Raw genomic sequence first — 26,638 nt, forward strand, 5'->3', positions numbered from 1 at the left:
AGGTACTTCGCGCCTCCCAGAGCACGGAGTACGATCCTGATACGTTTCCGGCCGGTGACGCACTTCCACTTTGCTAGGCGCGCGGTGGACGGTCTGAAAGGAACAGCGCGGATTTGGCTAGGGTCTCGCGGCTCGGGAGCCCGGAATGGCCTCCTCACGAGCTTCGTCCACGGTACGGAACTCGGGATCGCAGTTCAGGCCTGCCTGTCCCAGAGAGGGCGGCATTTCCGTGGGAAGGGGCCGTTACCTTGCGGGTCAAGGCGGTGGGAGAGGAGGAAGGCTGAGGGACCAGTGGTGCGGTGCTTAGCAGCCTTTTCCAGATTCCTAAACGCCTTCGTATGCTGCATCTCATTTTGCACCGCTTTCAGTAAGCCCTGAGCAGTGAACACTTTTCCTGACTGCTCCAAAACACGGTGCTTTGAAATCGGGATGTGACTTGACTTAAACTGTATGACTCGTACTTAGATGAGGCCTCCTAACTTCTAATAGGCTCTGAAAGTATTTGGAAGTAGTTGAAATGTGTATTCCACTAACATTGTTACTTGGTGTACCTAAAGCCGCCCTGATTGTTGGTTGTTCTTGGTATTTGCCCAGTGGTGAGCAGTTGTTTTCGAAAAATCGGAGATTGCATTTCCAATACAATCAAGTAAACGGCTTCCAAAACAAACCAGACACATCAGACAGAAATTGGTTAGTTGTATTTGTGTGCCAAACTTAACAGGAGCCTCAAACTCACACAGTCTCAACCTTGGCCTTTCGTTTTTGGAGGCAATAAAATGAAAGCTCAGCATTAGATTTAGTCTTTTGGAAAGCATGGTTTACTAGGATTAAGCCCTATTCTGGGTCTTTGTTTAACAGGCAACCAAAACCAAAGCACCTGATGATTTAGTCGCTCCCGTTGTGAAGAAACCACACATCTATTATGGAAGCTTGGAAGAGAAAGAGAGGGAACGGCTGGCCAAAGGAGAGTCTGGGATTTTGGGAAAAGAAGGACTCAAAGCAGGCATTGAAGCAGGAAATATAAATATAACCTCTGGTAAGATGCAAACTGCAAATCTTTTTTTTTTTTTTATGGGACCTGGAATCCACCCAGCGTGTTTGGCATGCTACCCACGTGGTCCACCACCGAAACACAGCCCCATCCTCTGGCTAGGCTCTTGCCTTTGCTCTTGCCTCTTACTCTTCTTGCCTCCTCCCAGATACTAGAATCAGGTGTACACTCACTCCCGTGCACCACTGATGATTCAGTTTTCTGATGAACACCTTCCCAAACCACATAATGTTGTGGCTTATTAATATTTATTATTGATTTATCTTTTACTAAACTAGCTGTATAACCAAATCACCACGCAGAGACTAGGATTTAGTTAATTAACCTAGAGCACAATGCAGGGCAATAGTTACTCCATCCTAAACCTTCAAGCCCTCATAGTTTCCTAACATTCAGATTTTACCCATTATACTTGCTTTTTTTAGTCATATCTTGGGTCCAGTTCATCCCTCCTCATGGTTCCAAGTCCTGTCCTGCCAACCTCTACTCCTGCCCACCTCTACTCCTGCCCTACCCACTCACTTCCTTCTCCTCCCCTCCAGACCAGAATGTCCCACCCTGTATTCCCCGTTGCACAGCAATGGCTGGTGGTTTTATTGACAACACAGAGAACAAATAGTGGCATGTTTACACAAACTTGAGACAGATGATGCTTAGAATAAGCATCACAATGCAATGTCTGGATTGAAACCAAATGATGGCATAAAGAAATCAGCATTTGAATTAACAAGGGTACATTCCACAAGAATATTATACCAACAACATAACATTAGGTTTATAGGGTCAAAACCTTCGATTGGTCTAGGGAGCTAGTTCAGGTGGTAAAAGGTTTGCTGTGCAACCATTAGGACCTGAGATTGATTGTAGAGGAATTTTAATTCGGACCATGGCTGCTCTGGCAAGAGATCACATCCAAAGACCTAGGTCTGTGTGATCTGGCTGGAATACAAACATAACTTTAATCCAGGAGACAGCTAGTCTGAGTTCAAGGCCAGCCTGGTATAGAGCAAGTTTCAGGTAAAGAAAAGCTTAGGTCAAGGCATGATGGTGTACACCTTTAATCCCAAACAATGAAGGTAAAGTTAGTTTGTAGAAGAAAGCACCCATGTTTGAAAGTGATGTCTAATTGGGTGGCAGAAATAGTGAAAGATCTGAAAAAATAGGATTCTCTTTTCTCATGGGAAGAGAAGAAAGAGAAGCTAGGGTAATGCAGACAGAGGCAGTCTTACCTGGAGAGATTTTTTTTTTTCCGGGTTGGGTTGGTTTTTTTTGTTTGTTTTAAGATGTATTTATTATATATACAGTGTTCTGATGGCATGTATGTCTGCGGGCCAGAAGAGGGCACCAGATTTTGTTATAGATGGTTGTGAGCCACCATGTGTTTGCTGGGACTTGAACTCAGGACCTTTGGAAGGACAGTCAGTGTTCTTAACCTCAGAGCCATTTCTCTACCCCTTACTGGAAGAGTTTTATAGAGAGAGAATGAGAGAACAAGTTAGAGACAGGTGAAGACAGAGGAGCCAGATTAGAACAGATGGTTGGCGTTAGTTTGAGGCTAAGTGAAGCAATTCAGAGGCCCAGAGAAAAGCCAGATTGAGTAAGTTAGCTGGAAGAGGCGTTTGAGCTGAGTTGAGCCAGCCAGCCCAGAGCTCAGTAAGAACAAGTAAAGGTGAGCTTATTAAGTTGTAAGTCTCGGAGACTGAAAACATTCTTGGCATAGGTTAGATTGTACAGAGGCTAGAAGCTTCCAGGACTAGGCCTAGGTTAGCAGAGACAGTAATCCTCTAAGACAACAATTGAAACAGGTGAATAAGTTACTTTTACAGTGGATCCCCAGAAACCAAGTTTTTTGTTTGTTTGTTTTGTTTTTGTTTTGTTTGTTTTGTTTTTGTTTTGTTTGTTTGTTTTGTTTTGTTTTAAAGAAGCTGACTATGGTACCTACTTGGAATCCCAGTGTTGGGAAGACAGACTAACTTAACACATGCAGCCTACCTTTCTGCTCTTACTGTTGGGTCTATGACTGCCTACTTGGCCATCATCCAGTGAGGGTTTGCTTTGTTTTGTTGTTGTTTTTGTTTGTAACATTTTATACAGTCCCTTGCAGGAAGTACTGGTAATCTCTGCAAATTTCTTCAGTGGATATTTGGGTTCATCAGTTGTATTTGTCTTTGGAAGATGTAACCTAGTTCTAGCATTGATGTGTAACTGTTTATAATATTCTCACTTTTATTTTTCTAGTTTTTGTTTGGTTTAGAGACAGGGTTTCTCTGTGTAGCCATGGTTGTCCTAGAACTCACAGAAATTAGCCTGCCTACCTCTAGACTGTTGGGATTAAAGGTGTGTGCCACCACTGCCTGGCTAATTTAAGTAAGAAATTATGATTTTTTTTTAACTTTTTTTTTTTTTTTTTTTTTTTTTTAGAAAGAAAGAAAGAAAAAGGAAGTAAAAGATTCCAGTGCAGAAAGGGCTTTGTGTGCTTCTTACTGACCTTTCACACACTTTTCCCTACACACATATACTGTTCTTAACTGTCTCTAAACTTGTCTTTATTCCCATATACCTCCTTTTTTCTTCCAAATGTGTGTATTGTGGGTTTTAAAACTAGTCACTAAAGTATCCAAAAAGCCAGTGGTCACAGGAATCTTTTTCATGGCCATTTTTTCTCTCACTAGTTAATGTGTGTGAATGTTTTTATAGGGGTACTATTTTAGCAGGTAGCTTTGCCAGTTTATAAGTAATATTTTTGTAGGCTTCCCAAATAAGAGATGTTCTAAACCATATAAAGAGATAATGAAATAAATGAGAAAGGTGGCCCAGCTCTCCTGCTCTCAATTTAATGCATCATTTGGCATTAGTTAATAAGCAGAAAATGATAAGCTATAAAATGTAAGATAAATTAGATGGAGTTATTTTATATGCATACAACATTTCAGCTTAGTAAAGACCAAAACAGATTTGGGTATTAATAAGATGGACATACTTGTTAATAGAGAATTAAATCTTGGCTGATTTTTTTTTTTTTTTTAAGATTTGTTTATTTACTAAAATGTGTACAATATTCTGTCTGCATGTACACTGGCACACCAGAAGAGGGCATCAGATCTCATTATAGGTGGTTGTGAGCCATCATGTGGTTGCTGAGAATTGAACTCAAGACTTCTGAAAGAGCAGACAGTGCTCTTAACCTCTGAGCCAGCTCTCCAGCCCCTTGGCTGACATTTTAATATTGTAAGGCATAGGACATTTAAAATGTTTTCCAGGGTACTTTGAATTTTTTTTTTTTTTTTTTTTTAATCGGCAGCTCAGATTGTGAGTATTTTTGTTGTTGGCCCTTCTCTTCTTTCCATCCTTCTTTCTGACAAGGTCTGTCAGGCTGTGCTCAGTCTCACTGTGGAGCCAAGTATGACATTAATCTCCTGGACTTCGTGCCTTCTTCCATGTACTGAGATTACAGGCGTGCCCTGTACTCTGAGCTTCTTCCCATCTTTCTTTTCTGTTTTGGCCAAACAGCAATTTTAAATAATCGAACATTTAACACAGTATAATCCAAGAGTAAAATTATTTGATATTTGATGCTGAGGGCATTAAATCTTTTTTCCCCATAACAGAACCGTTGTCTTGCAGTTAATCACATGTAATGGTCTCTGAACCACTCTGAGACAGAATGCCTCACAGCTGACAGACAATAAGTGTATTGCATAACTGCACCTGCTCAGAACCAAGGCTGCAGCAAAGATTCACGGTGTGGCCTAGCAGGCACTGCCAAAAGCAACGGCCATTTGTTTTGAATCTGATTTGTGATTATCGAGCACTGCGCTTTCAAGAACCCTTCAGAATTACTGAATTCCTGTGGGCCCTATGCTTGCACACTCTGTGGCCTCTCTACCCAGCTTAAGAAACTAGGCTCGGGGCTGGAGAGATGGCTCAGTGGTTAAGAGCACTGTTCTTCCCAAGGACCGAGGTTCAAGTCCCAGCACCCACATGGCAGCTCACAACTGTCTGTAACTCCAATTCAAGGGATCTGACACCTTCGCATTAATGCACATAAAACAAAATTAAATAAATTATTAAAAAAAAAAAAGAAGAAGCTAGGCTCCGCAGGACGCGTGGACTGCGTGAAAGTTATTCCTAATTGCTTCTTTCCCCCCGTGTTGCCTGTTCTTTGCATAGGAGAAGTATTTGAAATTGAGGAGCACATCAGTGAGCGGCAGGCTGAAGTCTTGGCAGAGTTTGAAAGAAGAAAGCGAGCTCGGCAAATCAATGTTTCCACGGATGACTCAGAGGTCAAAGCTTCCCTCAGAACCTTGGGAGAACCTATTACACTTTTTGGAGAGGGCCCTGCTGAACGAAGAGAAAGGTATCCTTTATGAGTAGTTATATGCTTTGTTTGTTTGTTAATTACAAGGGTCTAGTTTTATGGATTGTGAAGAAGGTGCCAACTTCCCCTCAAACCTTTTCCTGCTCTGGTGTGAAGTTGTTTGTTTGAAAGGCTAAGTGGTTTTTTGTTTTGTTTTGTTTTGTTTTAAGAGACATTTTAAACTCCACATGTGTCTTTGTGGGAGTGTGCACAGGTGAGTTCAGGTACCCTGGGAGCTGAGAAGAAGGAGTCAGAGCTCCTGGAGCTAGAGGTACCAGCCATTGTGAGCTACCTGACATGGGTGCTGGGAACTGAACTTGGATCCTCTTGAAGAGCAGGAAACACTCTTTAACCTCTGAACCATCATTTCTGGCTCTGGCACACAAGATTTTTGTTTGTTTCTCTCTCTCTTACCTCTGAGAGTTGTTTTATTTTGTTTGAGCATAAGTGCCACTTGGTCATAGAAGCCTTTCTCCTATGGAGTAAGCCTCTCATTATTTTCTGTCGCCACCTTTTTAAGGGATACATTTTAAGTGTGTGTGTGTGTGTAGAACATGTATGTGCCTCCACACAGTTATGGGGACCATAGAACAACTTAACTTGTGAGAGTTGATTCTCTCTCACCGTGTGTCCCAAGGATCTATAGATCTCAAGTCAGCAGGTTTGAGCCATGTCACCAAGCCTGACTCGGGCTATATTTACTGTTTGTCTCTTTCACCTGCCAGGTCTATTGTACTTCATTATTATGTTCCTTAGGTGAATGCCTTAGCTTGAGTCCACCATTGTGACTTAGGATTGCTGGAACAGTAAATTCTGGTGTTGTACTTCATTTTTCCTCTCCTGCCTATTGTCATATCATTATTATTGCAAGCCCTTCTTTATAGAGTAAATAGTTCTGGTAACTGGGCCCGACTTGAATCTAGCCCTCCTTCTTTAGTCCATATTCCAGCTCTGCTGAGCCATTTGGAGGGCCTAAGTTCAACCTGTTTTCCCTGATGGTTGAACCCTCCTGCCTCAACTGTTATTTTTCTGTTGTCAATACCTTTTCTGTAAACCCTTCTCTGAGATCTGTCCCACACTCCTGGAAAGCCTTTGCTCCATACTTCTTTCACAATCCCGTCACATTCTCTCACCACTGTCTAATTTTGGTGTAATATACTGCTTTCTTTATGGATTCCCTTCAGAAATAGCCTTTAGTTTAGTTTTGTAGTTGTAGTTTTGAAACAGGGTCCTTGGCTGTCCTGAAGCTTACCACCATACCTGGCTTGTAATTTTTATTTTATTGAAATAGGATCTCTGTGTGTTACCCTGACAGGCCTGGAACTCACTTTGTAGACCAGACTGGCCTTGAACTCAGAGAGATCCATCTGATTCTGCCTCCAGGTGCTGGGATTCAAGGAATGTGCCATCAAGCCTACTTCCTTTGGAACTATTCTTAGTCATTAAATATCCTTAGCCCTTGAATCAGTGCTTTGCACATCATGGCATGAAGTGGATTCCAGTTGTCTTTAGAGCCTAAGGGGCAGGAGTGTATTGGGCAGCAATTACTCTATTCCATTTAGAGTAATTGTTCATAGCTGTTTTAGGGAGCCTTCAAATAAAGACTGTGAAAAAGTTCAGCATGCACACTTGAGTCCAAGGAAGACTGGAGGAGTCTGCAAGGTGAAAGAGTAAAGGGTGCTTGTTTTTCCTGCTTTCTCCTCTGTAGTCATCTGATGTCCAAAAATATTGACTGGGAAAATACCAGAAGTGATGTGCTGAAATCTCATTCCATCCAGCCCTGCCCCTTTGTCTGCTATGTCCTTGCTGCCTTCCCATTAGTGTGAAGTTGAATAAGATATTTTGAGAGTGAGAAGGAAAACAGACCTTGTTTGCGTAATTATAAACATCTGTTTTGTTGTTACAAACCTTTTACCTTGCCTAATTTATGAATTAAACTTTTTCAGAAAAATGTGTGAGTTGAGAAACAAACACAGTACAGGTGAAGTCCATTGCTCCCTGTAGTTGTAAGCGTTCAGGGATCTTGATGTGTCTTTCCAAGTGGTAATGGCCTACTGGAGCTTTTAACAAGCTTGTTTCATCTGTGTTGATTTGTTACAGGTTAAGAAATATCCTCTCAGTGGTTGGGACTGATGCCTTGAAAAAGACGAAGAGAGACGATGAGAGGTCTAAGAAGTCAAAAGAGGAGGTAAAACATGGAGAAATCCAAGACTAGTTCCTTCCGGTGCTTTGCTTTGCTAGCGTGAAGAGAAGAGTCTACAGGCTCTGCCACTTAGGACCAGTTGATGGCAATAATTGGTAATTCTTATGTGACCTGGGATGGTCCTCTGAAGTTCTCCATTCAGGAAGGAACTGTGGCATTCTTGGTGTGACTCATTAAGAACATTCTGGGGAGATGGCTCAGTGGATAAGAGCACTGGCTGCTCTTCCAGAGGTTCTGAGTTCAATTCCCAGCACATAGTGGCTCACAACCAACCATCTATACTAGAATCTGATGCCCTCTTCTGGTATGGAGGTATACATACAGGTAGAGCATGCACACCTGAAATAAAGAAATAAAATTTAAAAAGAAGAAGAAACCAGAAAATAATTAGGAGGCTGGAGAACTTGCTCCGCCCTAAGAGTACACACTGCTCTTCAAGAAGAGCCAAGTTCAGTTCCCAGCAGCTGAGCAAATCTTGGGCTGTCCTCAGGCCTCCATGGCACCTGCATTCATGTGCACATCCCCCCACATAGTCGTATAACATGTAGTTAAATAACTTACGAAAGAAAACAAAAGGTAGTTAATAGAAAGCCCGTGTGCCTGCTTTGCTCTGTTACTGAGCCAGTCCTTTCTTTGAGCAGTTACAGTTGAGAACAGCTGTTGGAAGAGCAGGCATGCTTCAGACCTAACATTTCTTCTGTTTCCTTTTCAGTATCAGCAAACCTGGTATCATGAAGGGCCAAATAGCCTGAAGGTGGCCAGACTGTGGATTGCTAATTATTCACTCCCCAGGTAAGCAGAAAGAATTCTGCCATCTCAGCGACCAAGGGAAGGCTCTGTGATGGTGACGTTTGTTTCATAGGATTGAGAAAGTGCGAGTGTGCAGACTCTTGTAGATAGTTCCTTTAGTGATGATGTTTGTGGGTCACAGGGCAATGAAACGCTTGGAGGAGGCCCGTCTCCATAAGGAGATTCCCGAGACAACCAGAACCTCCCAGATGCAGGAGCTGCACAAGTCTCTCCGGGTGAGATGTTCTTTGCTCTTCAGTCTCTTACATTCTTAATGTCTGTTTTGCCCCACCCACAGGAAGGTAAAGGCCTGTGATGTGGGAGGCACCTTCAGCTGTAGTGACAAGAGCATTGTGCTCACAGAGGCCAGTGCTTCTGCCTTGACTATTTCCCTTTGCTTTTTCTCTGTGGCTTTTGTTTGGGTTTGGCTGACATAAAAGCTAACGAGACTGGTAAGCAAGTGGCATTACAGATAAGCCTTGATTCCATTCTTTCATCAACATTAGTGTCTTCTATCAAGAGCCGGCGTAAAACAAGTCTTGGGGTGGGTTGAGCTGAAAGGTTATTACCACCTCCTTCTCTCCCATCCTCCTACCCCCTTTTTTTCCCCAAGGTCAAAAAGCCAAAGAACTCTTAGATTGACCTTTTAATAATCACCTTTTTTTGTTTCTGTTTTCCTTTTAGTCTTTGAATAATTTCTGCAGTCAGATTGGAGATGATCGGCCAATCTCTTACTGTCACTTTAGTCCCAACTCCAAAATGCTAGCCACGGCTTGTTGGTAAGTTTCATTTTACAATAGCAATTTCCTAAGCGGGGCATTAGTTCAGGAAGGAAAAATGCCTTTGTCTCAGACATTTCCCTCTTCATTCGCTTCTCATAGCAGGTGCACAGCTCTGCCTGCTTATCTCCTGCTGACCAGTCATGGTCCCCAGAGGTCCATGACACATCTGTTAGGCTCTTCCACTGGTGTCTGGAGTAGTTGGCATGGGAACTTTATAGATCAAGTAGTTTTCATGCCTTAGTCAGCTTTTCTTTCTTAGTTCTATGGTCTCAGTGAGGTAGGCAGTCTTTGGAAGCCTTGGGGCACTTATCTGTACCATTGGTAAAGTAGCTAACATTTGTCAACCATTTGGCAAGAGCCTGGTAAATGTTAATTAATCTTATCTTTGTCTTGCACAGATTACCACATACACAAGAAACTCAAAATGTGTGATCACTTTGGTTTTAGGGTGCCTGGTGTGTGTGGCTTTGTGTGTGTGTGTGTGTGTGTGTGGTGTGTATGTATATGAACATGTGGGCGCAGTTGAAAATGTGTGTGCATGTGGCGGCTAGAGGCCGGTGTTGGATGCCATCTTCCTTTCCAGTTGCTCTTCCCGATTTGTGAAACAGGGTCTCTTACTGAACCTGAAGTTAATCAGTTCTCTTAACTGGCTGGCCCCTGAACCCCAGGGATCTATCTGTTGTCCCTGTGCTGGGGTTATGGACAGGTATATCCAACTTTTACATGGGTTCTGGGAATCTGGGCTTAAATTCTCATGTTTGCGGAGCAAGCACTTTATTGAGTTTGTAAACCATTTCCTGAGCCCCATTTATTTTACTTTTGCCTTTTTTTCTGGATCAAGGCTGTCTAATGAAAGAGAAAACAGCATTGACCACAGAGAAATTACTTCAGAAGGCAGAAAGTGAAGCTGTGCTTCATGAGAAAGCTAAAGGCTAAAGTATTTGGTAGATGGGAAAATGCTGCTCAGATTTCAGGTCCTGTCATTAATGATCCAGTTTAATTTGTTCTCCCTTCCCTTGCAAGTTGACCTGGGCATTAAGAGTAGCAGCTTGTATTCCGTGATAGTCTAGAAGAGGACTGAGAGCTGCTGTAGCTTTTTCTTCAACAAGCCATGACTTTTTCTCATGGCCACTGTTAAGTGTATAGGGGCAAGATAGCATTGTCCTTTAGTAATGTGCGAAGATGCCTTTCCCTTCCCAGACCAGCCCTGGCTGAGATGCTCTCCTTTGTGTTTGATAGGAGTGGACTCTGCAAGCTCTGGTCTGTCCCCGACTGCAGTCTCCTTCATACTCTCCGAGGTGAGTTACAATCTTGGTGGGGAGTTATTGTTCTTTTCCCAGCAAACCGTTGAACAGCAGAACTCTGGTTGACACTCAGAGACAACACACAGCATTGCCTCTGCTTATGTGTACGTGCTCATGTACTCTACATACATACGTAAGTGCTATCAGAGACCAGATGAAAGTGTCTGCTCCCCTGGAGCTGGACTTAAAGGCAGTTGTGAGCCACCTAATATGGGTTGTGAGAACCAAACTCAGGTCCTCTGCAAAAGCAGTAGACCCTTGACTGATGAGCCATCTTTCTAGCTCATGCATTTTTGCTTGAGTGGATGTGTGGTCTGATATCTCCACAACACCAGAATATCAAGACTTACATTCATGCTGTCTGTCCTCTCCAGCCACACTCTGGCCTCTACAGCATCTAAAGTAAAAGACACAAAGCTTCTGTGGTTTACACTTTTGATTTGGCTTAGTCTTTTGAGAATGAAGTCTTGCTCTTTTCCAGGCTTGCCTTCAATTCAGTGTCTTCCTGCCTCAGCCTCCTGAGTGCTGGGTATAGTGCACTAGGCCAGTTTCTGCCCCTTTTTTCTCCTAAATTTTACATATATATTGTTTAAAACAATTCTTTTGGAGGCTGGAGAGATAGGTCAGTGGCTAAAAACATGTGCTGCTCTTAGAGACAACCTAAGTTGAGTTTAGCACCACATCAGGTAGCTCACAGCTGTCTGTAATTCTGGCTCCAGGGGGTCCAGTGACCTCCATAGGCACCTGACTCCTGTGCACATGCTCACACAAATACACAGAATTTAAAAAGAAATCTTAAAAAATACATAAATAGCTGGCGATGGTGGCACACACCTTTAATTCCAACACTCAGACAATGATAGGTAGATTGTTATAAATTCCAGGTCAGCATGGTCTTCATAGCAAGTTCAGGTCACCCAGGACTACAGAATCTCTTTTTTAGTAGTTGAATAGTCACTTCAATACTGTGTTCACATTCCCTAAAAGGTACTTTCCAGATTGTTTACAGTAGTCTCTGTTTGCCTATAGGTTACAAACAGGTAAGAGCCCTTTAATTTTGTTCACCTCTATTTCTTTAGGTCACAACACAAATGTGGGAGCAATTGTATTCCATCCCAAATCCACTGTCTCATTGGACCAAAAAGATGTCAACTTGGCCTCTTGTGCAGCTGATGGTTCTGTGAAGCTTTGGAGTCTTGATAGGTGATTATTGCCATTTTGCAGTTAATACTGCCATCCCTAAAGCTGATAGGCAGTTGGCTGGCTCTTCAGGTTTAAAAATGTGACATTTAACACCAGACATGCTCCATGAGTCTAGGGAACTCAGTGAAAGTAGATGTCCTTCTTAGATCTTTTTTTCTCCAAAGAAGGTGTGCTAGGGTTTTTTTTCTTTTCCTTGCTGACTTAGAGCCTCAGTTCTTGCCTTTAGCCTAATAGTAGCCGATTCCCAGCTGCCATTATTCTAAAACAATCCGGTTTAACTTTCATGGTAGGTTAGCATTAGAGAAATGCATTGTTTTGTAGATAGACTAAAGATGATCATCTTGGTGGCCTCTTGGGTCTTAGCACACAGCCACAGAAGAGAGGGAAGTGAGGTTCTGTGTGGCAGTCCAGGAGACTGGTGTCATCTCTGCCTGGGATGTGTTTTCTAACTATAGCGCATTTTACTCCTCTGTGCAGGTGTTAGTACTAGTCCGATCAAAATTTTGGAAGTATGCGGTGATCTAAAAGACTGAATGCTCGTTTTCCTTTCCTAGAGAAAGCATAGGAAGGTTTTCATTCCAGATTTTTCCAAAAGCACTAATTAGCATCTGCAGGCTTTGCCAGATAGGGTCTCAGCTACGAGCACAGCAAGTTTTAATTGGCTTTTGTAATAGTTAGCAATGCTTCTCCCCATAGGACACGGGTTGGGTCTGTGTGTGCTCACTGACAGTGTTCCCTTCTAATTGCCCTCTTTAGGCTCATGTTTATTTCCTCTCTGGTGTTTCAGTCTTTCTGTTGTTGCTAGGTAACAGAAATTAATGGCAGTCCAGAGGACACTGAGTCACTCTAGCCTAGGATTCTTTTTTCCATTTAGGTCTTTGAACAAGCTAAGAAAGATTATCTGGAACCCACTTGGGCTGATTTCTGTATCTATACCTCTACCAAAGTATATTCTTTTTTGAATCCTCTGCTTTGATACAGTGAAACTATTTTGCTCATCAGTCTTAAGAACTTCTCTCTTGGGGCTGGAAATTTGGCTCAGAGGTTAAGAGCACTGGCTACTCTTACAGAGGTCCTGAGTTCAATTCCCACCAACCACATGGTGGCTCACAACTATCTATAATGAGATCTGATGCCCCCTTCTGCACGTAGGCATGCATACAGACAGAACATTTATACATAATAAATAAATGAATCTTTAAAAAAAAAAGAACTTCTCTTAATCGTAGATGGAGAATTTGTAGACACACCAAAATGAGGTAGTGGACACTCTGCCCAGTGGTCACAGAAATAAACCTCCCTTTTACAAAACTTTAGCAAGTAGCTTAAATTATTGTTCTCCCTTTGCACATAAAGTTACTAGTTAGCATGAAGCCTTGTGCAGAATGCTGTCAGCTGCCTGAGCTGCTCGTGTAGTGAGTACATGGTCACTCAAACTACAGAGTGGGTATGTCTACAGCAGCAAGTAAACTCAGTGGGCGTCTGCGTGGCTGTCAGGATGTTTTAATCCCTGTATGTGTTTGGTCCCCTTCAGCGATGAACCAGTGGCAGACATTGAAGGCCATACAGTGCGAGTGGCTCGGGTAATGTGGCATCCTTCAGGGCGTTTCCTGGGCACAACCTGGTAAGTCAGTCATCTGATACTATCCAGTTTTTACAAGCCTTTTGGTCTGGTAATCCTTTTCAGTTATCTGCCAAGTAAATTTTTAGGCAGGAGGATCTGTGAGTTCAGGGCAGCCAAGGCTACACAGAGAAACCCAGTCTTGAAAAACAAACAAAATCATTGAATAAAATTTCTCTGTGCCAAAATGTTGGCTTCTTTTTCTTATTGTGTAAGTTCAGTGAGGCTTAGTTCTACTAAAATTCTTTTTCCTTCAGGTTTAAGCAACATACAATGGAATGGGATTGTTTTATAGTACAATGAGATTGTTTTGTTGTACAATTCAACCTTGACCAGTACATACTGCTTGTGACCCACACCCTGATCAGAATAGATGTTTCTGCCACCCAACAAAGTTCTCTCCCAGTACTTCTTAATCTCCCCTTCCAAGTAACCTCTGACTTGATTTCTGTTCATTCTGCCTGTTAAGCTGAGCTGTAGTCTGTTGTGCGTCTATCCCACAGTTTATGCATTCTTCTGTTGATGAACACATGGGCATGTTTCTAGGTTGTGGCTAGTCAAGAGAAAAATACTCTAAATATTCTTTTTTATGTATACGGATATTTTGCCAACATGCATGTCTGTGTTCCTCATGTGCCTTGTGCCCACAGAGGCCAAAAAGGCATCAGACCCCCTAGAATTCGAGTTACATATGGTTGTGAGCTGCCATGTGGGTGCTGGGAATCAGACTTGATCCTCTGGAAGAAAATCCCATGCTCTTAACCTCTGAGCCATCTCTCCAGCTAAGAAGAGTCTCTTTGAAGCTTTTTGTAGATACATGTTTTTCTTTTCCTTTTCCTTGGGTAAATGCCTAGGAGTACAGTTACTAGTTCATAGAATAGATGTATGTTTAGCTTTTTTAAAACATTCAGGCAAGCTGGGTTCAGTGCCACGTGCTTACATAAATGCCATCATTCAGCAGGAAGATCTCTAGTTTGAGGCCAGCCTGGCTTCATAGTGGAACCCTGCTCCCTAGAATTATATATATATATTTAATCTTATAAACAGGTAAGTTCTGCCCGCTTTGTTTGGTAGCTTTGTCAGTGTTTCTGTTCTGCCCACTGTGGCTAGAACATGGTAACACCTTACGTTAGTGTTGCTGCCCTGCTGACTGTTGCTGTTGAATGGTCTTACCACATGCTTACACAGCTTGTGCATATCTTCTTTGGTTTAAGATGTCTGTTAAAATTGCTTTAGCACCCTTAGTAAAAACGTTCTGGTTATATATATTTGGGTCTATTTCTGTATCTGCTCTGTTTGTCTATTTGTTCATCTGGGTTTTTGTTTTTTTTTTTTTTAATGTCCAACATCCTATTGAGACTCCAGTAAACATACAGATGCTTGATGAATGAAGGGGGAAATAAGGAGCATAAGCTGAACTATGGTCACTTAGAGTACCTTATCATAGCCACTGGATCAGTCTGCTGCTCGATTGTTGGCATAATTTTATTGCATTTATTTTAAGTTATGACCGTTCGTGGCGCTTATGGGATTTAGAGGCTCAAGAGGAGATCCTACATCAGGAAGGCCACAGCATGGGTGTGTATGACATTGCCTTCCATCAAGATGGCTCTTTGGCTGGCACTGGGTAAGACTTCCTCTACAAAGTAAGGGGCGGCAGCTCAGTAGTCTCACCTCTTAGGCATCCCTGCTTTCATGTCAAATTGGATTTGGTATACTCACATATGTGTTGTTTCATCAGGGGTCTGGATGCATTTGGTCGAGTTTGGGACCTGCGCACAGGCCGTTGCATTATGTTTCTAGAAGGCCACCTGAAGGAAATCTATGGGATAAATTTCTCCCCCAATGGGTAAGGCCCACTCTGAACGGGAAGGGCCCTAGTCAGCCAGGACTGTTCCTGACTGTGACACTTGTGACCCACAGCTACCACATTGCAACTGGCAGTGGCGACAACACCTGCAAGGTGTGGGACCTTCGGCAGCGGCGCTGCGTCTACACCATCCCCGCCCACCAGAACCTAGTGACTGGTGTCAAGTTTGAGCGTAAGCTTCGCGCTAGTTTTGGCCTTAAAACCACAAAGCCTTTGCTTCATGGAGGACATGCTAGCTGTTAGACTAAATTAGACATGGAACCTGTGTTCAAAAAGGCAAGGTTCAGTTTCCTTCCCTCTGCCATACCTGTAGACAAAGCTGTGGCAATGCATGCTTCTTGAGGCAGAGAGTTGTGCGAAGGCAGTGTCAGTTTGTCCTTCATGCATGATCAGGCACTAGATGCCTGGTGTTACTGAACAGATTGTCTATCAGGGAAAGAGGCACACAGCCTTCATACCATTACTTGGTTGTCTTCGGTCTGCTCATGACTGTCCCTTATCTTGGAAGCCCTCTGGAAACGTAGAATCCATGTGTTCTTTCAAAATAGTGTGTTCCGGCAGATGTTTGTGGTTTGTTTCTTAAGCTCCTTCTCAGTACGTGAATTCTCTGTTTGCTTTGTGCCCTGCAGCTATCCATGGAGACTTCCTGCTCACAGGTGCCTATGACAACACAGCCAAGATATGGACCCACCCAGGCTGGTCCCCACTGAAGACTTTGGCTGGTCATGAGGGCAAAGTGATGGGCCTAGACATTTCTTCAGATGGGCAACTCATAGCCACTTGCTCATATGACAGGACCTTCAAGCTCTGGATGGCAGAGTAGGCCAGACCATGGGAGGACTTGGACCTTGTGTTCTCACCGTGGAGCCATTTTTCTCAAAGGAAAAGAACTGTGTTGTGTTCTATCATGTTTTCTGCCAAATACCATGTATAGGATTGGATTTTCACATCAGCCCCACTTCTGAGTAACCCAGTCTCTAGGTGATGGCAAACCCTTCATGGTTAGAACGCAATTCTCGTCTCAGGTTCTGCCGAAAACTGTGTAGACATTATTTAGACTCAACACTTTTGAATGCCCTTCCACTTCCCTTAGCACTCAGGATTGTGACTGTTCTTTCATTTTTATTTTTTTCTTATTTGAAATTTTGAGACAGGGTCTGCTTACGTAGCCCTGACTGTCCTGGAACTTGGTGTATATGTCAGGAAGTCTCACATCGTCAGTGATCCTCCTGCCTCTGCCTTTCAAGTGATGGCGTTACAGAAGTGTGTTGCTGTGCCTAGCAGTTGCATTTTTAGTGTTTGAACTTGGGTCTTTATAACATGATGTGTGCTCTGGACTGCATGTGATCCAGCAAGCAAGATAGCTGGACTGTATCTGTAATGCCCCCAGTTACAAGGCCTTGTCACTGGCATTGGTGAGCAGTACCTGATGGCAAGCTCCTCTCCTGCCCCAGAGATGAGCGGTAGACTGTGGCTGCGTGGTGGCTCCGCAGTGAAGATTTCCGTCTTGGCATGGCACCCACAGAGGATGCTAACTTCATCGGGGAACTCGGAACTGAGCACTTGGCCTTCTTAGGGAGCACCTCTGAAGTTCGGCATCCTTCCTGGTAGAGCAAAACATTGTATCCAGATTCAAAGGAGTTTTTAGAAAACAAACCTGATGCCTGTGTTGTGCAGCCTCCTCCCTGTTGACTATTTAAAGGGCGTACGTTATGTATTAGAGGGTGCTTCATGTCACAGCAACTGGAAAAATCCTAACTTATGCTTGGGTGTTCCCAGACATAAACTTTTTTTAAAATATACTTCCTGAGAGTAAAATCCTGCCATAAAAACTATCTTTCAAAGGGTTGTTTCTAGTTCAGCATTTTATGAACCTGACCATTACTCCAAAAAGCCTCCCTTTAGTTTTGAGATCTAATGTCATTCTCTGCATGAATTGTTCTAATCTCTGTTACTCTATCCACAGATGTGTATAGTTTTTGTTGGTTTGTTTTGTGTTTTTTGTTTTTGAGGAAGGGTTTTTGTTTTTGTTTTTTGAGATGGGATCTTGCTATGTTGCTCAGATTGGCCTCAGACTCTTAATCCTCCTGCCTCTGCATCTCAGGTTCTGTAGCTTGCAGGTGTAAGCCATCACATCCAGGCAGTAGCAGGTTTTTTTTATGGATTTGTTGGGCTAAGAGACCAGGCTACCAGAGGTGTATCTGGGCTCCACAATTCTTCCTCATCAGTCTTGTGAATATCTTCACCTGCCCACTGCAGGTATCCATCCTCAAAACTCCAAAATTGCACAGTAAATCCACACAAAACAGTAATTTCAGACTCAGTTCTGTGTAGAGTAAAATTAGCATGAACTGGAAGCATCCAGTATTCAGATTTTAAACTCTGCCGGCTTCCTGTTGTTCACTGCCTGTCTGCAGGTTATGGGTAGGTGGTGTATACTAAAACATGCATTTTTGTTGGTGGTGGTTTAGGTTTGGTTTTTGGATTTTTGAGATGGTTTCACTGTGTGTCTTGGCCATCCTGGAACTCTGTAGACCAGGCTAGCCTCAAACTCAGGGATAACATGATCAGGCACTAGATGCTTGATGTTACTGAACAGATTGTCCATCAGGGGAAAAAGTACACAGCCTTCATACCACAATAAGTATCCTTGTCTTGACATGTAGTGTCTGTAAAATGATGGGACTGCTGTAGTACCCTGTCGTCAGGCTCTAACACACCAACAGGTTTTGGTTTCTAGAAGTCCCTTAGTGGGGACTTAACAATTTTTGTTTGATTCAAGAGAGCATTTGAGTTGGAAATGTTCCATGTAAGCCTTATTAGGCAAAGCAAGTGCTTGGGGAAATAGCCATTTCTTCTGCCATTGTAAGGAAATGGTTCGTGGCTTCCAAGTGACAGAACCACTATTACTTAACCTTCCCTAGCTGGTGCTCAGGCATATTAAGACAGCTCCTTCTTTAAGAATGGTGCAGTGGACTCCAGTAACTGGAAATTACCAGTAAGCAGTGGGACCATGTAAGCCCATGTGAAGGGATTTCACAGTGTTTTATGGAGAATATGGGCCACACTGACAAGACAAGGACAGCACATGTGGCTGATGTTTTCCATCTTTCTGCCTGTAGATGCCATGGACAGATTATTCCTCTCTGAGGTCATGAAAAACGGAGTATGCCCACTCCTGCCTTGACATGGAGCCTGCTGCTGCTCCTCAGCAGAATAGTATCTTAGCGTGGGTGATGCTGTCTGTTGCAGAGGCTTGTAAGCACAGCAGCAGGTCTCTGTCCCCGGGAACACAGGGAAGGTGCTCCCATGTGTTCCTAGTCGTCCTGGAGGTGAGTGAAACTGCTTCTTAGTTTTGCTTCGGAAATGTCCCCAGCACTGTTTTGTGCCATTAAACCTTCAGGACATAGGACCCAACTGGTAAAAATAGGTCCACCAGTGAGGGGGCACTGGAAGTTACTAGCCCAGCTTCTATTTCCAGCGGCTCCCCGACTCCTGATAGGCTATGACGTGAGCATCTACCACACGCTCCCTCTCCATACTCTACCCTCTGAAACCATGAGCCCAAGTCAACCTCCCCTGGAGTTGTCTCCAGGTATTGTGGTCACAGTGACATAGAAGTGACTAACTGTCCCAAGGTTAGAACTAACAAACACAAAACAGAAGCTAACATCCTATTCCCGTCTCAAAAACAAAACAACAAACTTGCTGGTTTGGGTACCTCAGAGCATGTATTCTTATGGGAAGGACTCCAGCATGATAGCTGGACAACACCTGGGCAGAGCCTTTCCATTCCGATGAAGCTTCCTTGGACCAGGAGCCCTGAAGGAGGGGAAATCTTCCTTGGGCATTTGCTGTACTCTTCCCCCTTAGCTCAGAGAATATGGTGAGATGGTTGCCTAACTTGATTAACTTACTTTCCACACAGTTAAGAGGCAAAAATGTGTAACGAAATGAAGTCAGTGGGGATTGCAAGTCTCACCATCAGTACAGCTACTTGATGGGGTCAACGGCGCCAGTCTCAGGAGGAACACGTAGATGCCTTCCCAATTTAGTTATGGAGAACTCCGTGTTAGAAGTTAGCACTATCTGGTTTACTAACTCAAAATATAGTTTCTATCTTGACCATTTTATAATAATATTTTCTACCTTTAGACCCTTAAGAAAGTTATAAATAAATGATACTTTTGTGAAAATATTATTTAGAGCAAATACACCCGACTCAGGTTCTGATCTCTGACAGCTTATTCTAGAAATAAAAAAAAAAAAAAGTAACATGTCTTTTTCTGATTGTGTTGAGGACACTAGGATTGCTTCAAAGTCTAGACCCAGAAGGACATGCTCAAACCAGAGAAGCAGCGCTCACACGTGGCGCGGTGTCCAGCAGCAGCTAGCTCTGCTGGATTTTAGGTACTTGATTCCTGGGTTCTGTCACATGAATCGAAAGCCAGGGTCACTCCCTGCTCCCCACTACACTCCAGGTGATGCAGCTGAGGCATCACCTCTGCCCAGATATGCACCTCTCTGAGGCCAGAGTTAATGGTCCTGAGCTCTGCTCCATCTGCCCTGTGGGTGCTGACAAGGAGTATAAAGGCCTTTGCCTCAGACCCCAGGTTTTTCAGAGTTATCCTGGCTTCCTTCACCTTCAGATTCATTTTCTTCGCACTCCATGCTGAACAAGTTCCCCTTGCACACCCTCCCTTCCCCTTGGGGCACCTGCCACCCCTGGGTCATTCTATCTGACGGATAAATGGTCGTGGAAGGAAGAAATCAATGAATTAAAGAATGCAGGCTTGTTTTACTGGAAATGGTGGCAAGAATGAGAAAACTGAAAGGGGAGACAAGCACATTAGCACAGAGAATTGAAACACTTTCCAGAACTGCAGCAACACAGGAACAGCTCAGTGAAAGATGCTACAAGCTATCTCATCTAGTTGGCTGTCTGGACAGTGCCGGCCAGCCCTTTGGCACAGTTTGCTGTGTGGCCATGTGGCCGCAGAACTGCTTCTTTACCCCTGATTGTGACCCCATAGTTCATAATCAGTGCTCTGGCCCTTCAGTTCTTTTCTTCCTGTCAGGCCATCTCTGTTCTCCAAAGCAGACACATGACCTAACAGATCCCTGGGCAACATTACAAAGAAGACAACACGAAAGGCGGTTCTGTAGTCCCCACTCCAGCAACCATTGAGAAAGGCCCATTCCTTGTCCTGGAACACGGAGAGCTCACCCCATGCCCCAAAAGAACTGCTTAGTCCAAAAGATGGAGAAGATGAGCAGCAGGGTGACACTGAGGATGACAGCCATCAGGTAGGCAAAGATGCGGAAGTGAGGGTTTCGGACACACTCTCTGAGAGAGTAGTGGCTGGGGATGGGCACAGGCCTGGTGTCAGGGGCTGTGTCCTGAGGAGGGCCAGTCTGGCTCCCAGGCTCGGGGTCAAGATCCAAGGTGTAGACCCGAGGCTGACGCAGGAAGTAGCGACTCTTGGGCTGGTCCTTGAGACAGAGCTGGTGGCCCTCGAGGATGACATGGTGAGGCTCTAGGCGGAGCAGGGTCAGCATGGCAGTGTCTGTAGGTAAATCGGTGACTGGCTGCCCTGAAGCCAGAACGGTGGGCTGACGGCAGAGTGGGCAGAGCAAGCGGCGCCTGGCCGGCGTCACTAGGCTGAGGTGGGCCAGGCACTCCACGCAGAAGGAGTGACAGCAGTCTAGCACTTTGGGGGTGTGGAACGTGTTGTTGAAGGGGCTCCAGCAGACAGGGCACTCAGCTATGAGCTCCGGGCCCTGTGGCTCGGTCATCCTCGGATCGCATGCAGGGAGCCTCTCGGGAGATGTCCTGGTAAAGGAGAGAAAGTGTAAAGCGCGCCCGTGGGGCTCTGTCCCTGGGCTTGGTCTGAAGCCCTCAGCACTGAGAGGATAAAAACTGCCCATCCGCATTTCACAGGCGGAGGAATGTATGTCTAAGAGCATTTTGTCCAAGAGCACCCAGTCCTGGGTCACAGACTTAAGTCTGAAGCTATCCTGCTGCTCATTGCCCAGAATAAAGGACTGAGCCACCCTCTGGGTCACCCTCCCATAGGGGGGACTGGGGCGCTGGAGACTGCTAAAATGCCAGCTCTGTTGCCTGAATTTGCTCTAGGTGCCTTGGCTCTATGGAGCAAGAGAGAACTACATATTTGGTGGGTTTTGCTAAGGGCCAGATGCTTCCTTACCTGCTCTCAAATCCCTGACTGGAACAGAGATAGTCTGTCCATCCTCTGGGGACAAACACCAGCCCCCTTTCTGCTCCTTCCTTTGGGCCAGTGGCCAACTCCTCACAGCCAACTGACCAGTCTAGAGAAAACTCCCCTGCTCGGGCCCCCAGAGCAGCTGTGTGGTCTCTTGCCAGTTCTTGGCCTCCCCTGGCTCCTCCTCCCACTCTCTCCCAGCACCCACCTGCGCTTCTGTGCATGGTAGGAGGGGAATCCGGAGACCATCCAAAGGGTCTGAGCTCCCCAGCTCTCCCTCTCCTGAACCCGCCTAGCTTTGGAAATCTGCTGCCTTGCCACCAAGCCCGGGGCCGTTTCCATGACAGCATGCTCACAGCACCTGCAGCGCCAGGTGGCCCTGGCTGCAGCCTCAGCACCTGCCTGGAGTCAAGGCCAATCGGTGCCCGGGAGACCCAAATGAGACTCACAGGGGCATGGCAGACAGACAGACAGACCTACACACTCAAACTCTCCCTCACACACACACGCGGTGTGGCAGCAACTGAGTGTGAAGCAGATACAGGTCTGAGGGTGGCTCCTCTCACACCGGAATCCCTGCACCGGGAAGGTGAGGGTAAGTTTCCCCTTTCTAGATCACCATGAGGACAAGCCTTCTGGGTTTCTTCTCTCTTGGGCCCTCGTTTCTTTCTAAACTGCTGGACCCTCCTCCTTGCGCAGAGGAGCTGACTGCCATGTGCTCGGCTTGCTGCATACCCCTAAAGATGTGACTGTTAAACTTTCCAGAGCCTCTTCCTCCCCTCCTTTTTAACTAGGTGGCTGCAACGAAAGTAGGCAAACCTTTAGGACAGGGACAGTCAGCGGTCCCAAAGAGGGCCATTCTACCAACCTTGGAGAGGAGCGTTCAAGCCCTGCTTCCCCATTCCCAGCAGAAACACTTGACTTTCATCCCTTACTCATGTTGGTCATTTCAATTAGAGGAGTTGAGTTGTTGGGGCCAGAGGGTGTTTAAGAAAGCTACTTCTCCTTCAAAGCCATTCACATGGAAATGAGAAGTGATTCTAGCCAGCCACGGTGACCCCGGGACACATGGCTTTGGATTCCTAGTCCACCACATGCTGTAGCCACGGTGACCCCGGGACACATGGCTTTGGATTCCTGTCCACCACATGCTGTAGCCACAAACACAGACGCTGCAGCCATTCGCTCCACTTTGCAGGATGTGTGGAAGGAGCTGAGCAGGTGCTCTTGTTTCCTCCTGATTCCTCACATCAATTAAGACTCCAGGGAGGAAGCTAGGAGCTGTGCAGGGGAAGACTTCCTTTGAGATATGACATCTATATCCTGACCAATTTGATGCCTGAAGTAAAACCTGTGTCCACTTTTACCCAGGCTTCCTGGCTTTAGCTAGACCTCAGTCACTGCTCTGAACATGGACTTAGGAGATCCAGGGAGCAATGGCAGAGCCATAACCAAAGCTGGAAGAGCCCCTAGGATGTGGCTGCTGCCTCAGCCATTCTTCCCTTCCTGGTCACTGCTTACCCCATGCCAGATGCAGTACCAGCAGCTGAGAGACAAAAGTGAACAAAGTTGATCTTTGATTTCATGACAATCATAGGTAGGCTGCTGAGGCAAAAAATGATGTCTCATGAATAGTAATATACAAAGAAATCATATATATATATATACACACACATATGTGTGTGTATGTATATATGTATGTATGTACATTTCACTGTGTAGCTCTGACTGTCCTGGAACTCACTATGTACACCAGGCTGGCCTCAAACACACACAGATCCACACGCTTCCTCTACCTCCTGAATGCTGGGATTAAGGGTGCGCGCCACCTCACCCAATGAAATGCATGAATAAAGAATAAAAAAGAAAGGGGGCTTGGAGTGGAAGATTTCTCCAAAGAGGGGGTGTGACTGCTAGCTTGAGGCTGAAAATAATCCAGCTAGGCAGAGTGGAGGAAGAGCATGCCAGGCCCAGGGAACAGCTCATCTCAAAGCTCAGAGGTGGCTTTTGCCGGTGTGATAAGGGAAAGGATGGGTTGGCTGAGGGGCTGAGTCCAAAGTGCTCAGAGTGAAGGCAGGAGGCTAAATCTCTAAATTCACAAACTCATTTGAGATTCATTGATGGGATATACCTAATCCTTGACTTGTTTTCATTTTTATTTGGAGGTTTCTTTAAAATTTGAGATAGGGTCTTATGCTACAGCTAAGGCTGCCTTGAACTTGCTGTTTGTCCAACTGACCTTGATCTCAATCAATGGTCCTCTTGCCTCCTGAATCCCAAGCGCCGGGATAACAGGTGTGATCCACCTATATCTATTCCTATATAGATATAGGGTTCCTATATCTATTGTATCTGTAGTTTAAATTTTTGGTACTGCATGTATGTCTATCCATGAACTGTATGTCTGGTACCCATGAATGCCAGCAGAGGGCATTGGATTTCCCTGACATTGGAGTTACAAATGGTTATGAGCTTTTGTATGGCTGCCAGGGATTGAATCTGGGTCCTCTGGAAGAGCAACAAGTGCTCTTATGGAGTGATTTCTCCAGCCTCCTATGGCCATTTTTAAAATGGCCTTCCAGCTACAGAGGATGGACTGAAAGGGCCAAGAGTGGAAACGAAAGGTCAGTTATAGCTACAGTGGTTAGCTCAGGTGTGTGACAGTGATGTCGTGTATAGGTCAGGTGAGAGTATAGCTGAAAGAACATAGAATACAATAAATATTTGAAAAATTTTCAGCATCCTTAGCCATCAATAAAAGCTAAATTAATACTGTATGGAGACTGCATCTCACCTAGTCAGACTGGCTATCAAAAACACAAAGAATAGAGCTGGAGAGATGGCTCAGAGGTTAAGAGCACTGGTTGCTCTTCCAGAGGACCCTGGTTCAATTCCCAGTACCCACGTGACAGCTCACACTGTCTATAATTCCAGTTCCAGAGGATCTGACACCCTCACACAGACATACATGTAGGCAAAACATCAATACACATTTAAAAAAAATCTTTAAAAACAACAACAACAACATGGGGGCAGATATGGCTCAGAGGTTAAGAACACTGGCTGTTCTTCCAGAGGTCCTGAGTTTAATTCCCAGCAACCACATGGTGGCTCATAGCCATCTAAAGTGAGATATGGTGCCCTCTTCTGGTGAGCAGACACATATGCAGGCAGAATACTATATAAATTATAAATCTTTAAAACAACAACAACAAAGAACATCAAATGGTGATAAGGTCCCCATCCAGGTGCTCGGTGAGGAACTTGCCATGAAGCCCGACGACCTGATAAGCTTGTCATGCTATCTTTGAAGATCAGCTCTTGTTCACCCTAGTTCAGAAGTACATTCTCTGAAGTTCCATGGCCACAGCTCTAAATGGATGTTCAATAAAAAGATGGCAACAGTTTCCTGGGTCTTTATCTGAGGTGCTCCCCCAAGCACCCACTGCACAGAGTTTGGTGTCTCTAGGAGACAGCCAGTGACTTCTGGGCCCAGCTTCCTGCAGGACAGCTCAGCAACAGCAAATTCTAAACAGCACCTTGCAGTCATCGTTAACTAACTTGTCTGTAGCAACACACACAGACACACACATCAGGCATGGAAAACTGGCATCCTGGTGGCACTTGATGGTCTTTCAAGGGTCCTTGCTAGAGGCTGGGTGTGGTAAAACACCTAGAGAACATGGTTGCCTTCTACAAATTGTTGCCATTTTCTGAAGCCATTTGATTCTCTAAACCCAGCCTAGAAACAAGCCAGCCTGGGGAGGGAAAAGTCTTCCCAAATTGCAAGAAGATTCTTGCTGATCTGAATCAGTGGCTTCACTTCTCTGAACTCCACTTTGCTCTGTTAAAAAGCCCATGGCCCGTCTTTACTGTTGCTGGGAGGAAGGAGCCATGCTTGCATGTCACAGTGGGTGACCAGTACAGAAGTTAGCATGATCCTGTTAATGCCCAGCTGATAGGTGGGGAGACTGGGGCTCTCCATGTAAAGTGACTTGGTCGGGGCCTCAGAGACAGAGTGGCTGAGACTGAAAACTAACCCAGGAGCCTGCCTTCCGGGTCAGAGTTCATACTAAGTAATGCCACCTGTTCCTCCCTCTCCCGGTTCTTACCTGAGAGACCCTGGTCCCTCCTTACCAGCTTTGGCCAGCCTCCTCCTCTCTCAGCACAGCCTTCAAGCAGGTGCTTTGGTTTCTCGATCCTGCACTGGCTTCCAGGTCACTGGGACCAGCCTCATTTGCATGGGACTCCCAGCTCTGATCCATTCTCTGGCTGGTTTCCTTCTTCCCTCCTCAGACGACTTTGGACCTCTGCACATACGAGAGACCTGAAAATTTGCATCTGTGACTCACTCTTGCTCTCTCTGACTGGAAGGAGGACATGCACTCATCCTTGTAAACTTCTGTTCTGGAAAGGGAGGAGCTCAAACCTTCCTTTCACCCTAGGCTGACCTGTCTGAACTCACTCAGCCTGGCTTTGACGGGAAGGTAGGAGATTCCTGAAGTCAGATATATGGGCACTCTGAGCCCTTGCAATAAAGGCACACTAAGAGCTCTTGCAAAATACAGATAACACAGCAGGGGAATGACACTTTAAAGACAGCTCAGTAAGCATGAACAGGAAGAACCTGAATTCTTCAACAGGCCAGACATCAGAAATCCAGAGTCAGTGACTTCTGAATACATACGAGCAATGAAGGACTTTACTTCTGCAAGCCTGGGGTTTCCTCACCTGAAACTGGAGGAAAAAAGACACCTACCTGGGTGGGAGGTACGAGGAAGACAGCTCAGTGGGAAAGAATACTTGCTACACAAACTCAATAACCTGATTCAAACCCCAAACAACCTGGGCATGCGTGCAGCCCCAGCACTGGAGCTGGTGAAGGGTGAGACTGACCAGCCCAGCCCATGCAGCAAGCTTCCGGCTTGAGGAAAGCCTCTGCCTCAAGGAAATAAAGCAGGAACATCTGACATCCTCCTCTGGCTGCCACATGCAACATCTGCACATTCGAGTGTGCACGCACACACACGCACACGCACGCACGCACACACACACACACACACACACACATACACACACACACACACACACACGCACGCACACGCACGCGCATGCACACGCGCGCATGCGCACGCACGCGCACGCGCACACAGGTTCAAGTGAAGACTGGAAATCAGGCTCTGTAATAGGCCCTATGGCCTCACCATCTTCCAAAATGTATTTCACATGGCCCA

General features: G+C 45.1%; 2 protein-coding genes across 3 annotated transcripts; one reads left to right on the forward strand and one right to left on the reverse strand.

Moving 5' to 3' along the window:
• Window positions 1–20: 20 nt before the first annotated feature.
• Window positions 21–17,024, forward strand: Prpf4 (pre-mRNA processing factor 4). Its single transcript, XM_021648836.2, has 14 exons — window positions 21–172; window positions 859–1,036; window positions 5,222–5,408; window positions 7,509–7,596; window positions 8,324–8,403; window positions 8,543–8,636; window positions 9,085–9,179; window positions 10,422–10,480; window positions 11,566–11,689; window positions 13,224–13,313; window positions 14,815–14,937; window positions 15,052–15,159; window positions 15,234–15,352; window positions 15,810–17,024. The coding sequence occupies exons 1-14, from the start codon at window positions 146–148 to the stop codon at window positions 16,001–16,003; spliced, it is 1,566 nt and encodes a 521-aa protein (XP_021504511.1). The 5' UTR covers window positions 21–145; the 3' UTR covers window positions 16,004–17,024.
• Window positions 17,025–19,958: 2,934 nt separating this feature from the next.
• Window positions 19,959–25,841, reverse strand: Rnf183 (ring finger protein 183). Of its 2 annotated transcripts, none has more exons than XM_060381162.1 (2): window positions 25,542–25,841; window positions 19,959–21,013 (listed from the first exon to the last, which is right to left on the reverse strand). In XM_060381162.1, exons 1-2 carry the CDS (start codon window positions 25,667–25,669, stop codon window positions 20,404–20,406), a joined length of 738 nt encoding a protein of 245 aa, XP_060237145.1. In that variant the 5' UTR covers window positions 25,670–25,841; the 3' UTR covers window positions 19,959–20,403. The 2 variants fall into 2 exon arrangements, with proteins under 2 accessions (XP_060237145.1, XP_021504493.1); XM_021648818.2 differs by having other exon boundaries at window positions 25,517–25,682.
• Between the last annotated feature and the right edge of the window lie 797 nt (window positions 25,842–26,638).

This window comes from Meriones unguiculatus, chromosome 3 (assembly GCF_030254825.1).
Source record: "Meriones unguiculatus strain TT.TT164.6M chromosome 3, Bangor_MerUng_6.1, whole genome shotgun sequence".
Lineage (NCBI taxonomy): Eukaryota > Metazoa > Chordata > Mammalia > Rodentia > Muridae > Meriones > Meriones unguiculatus.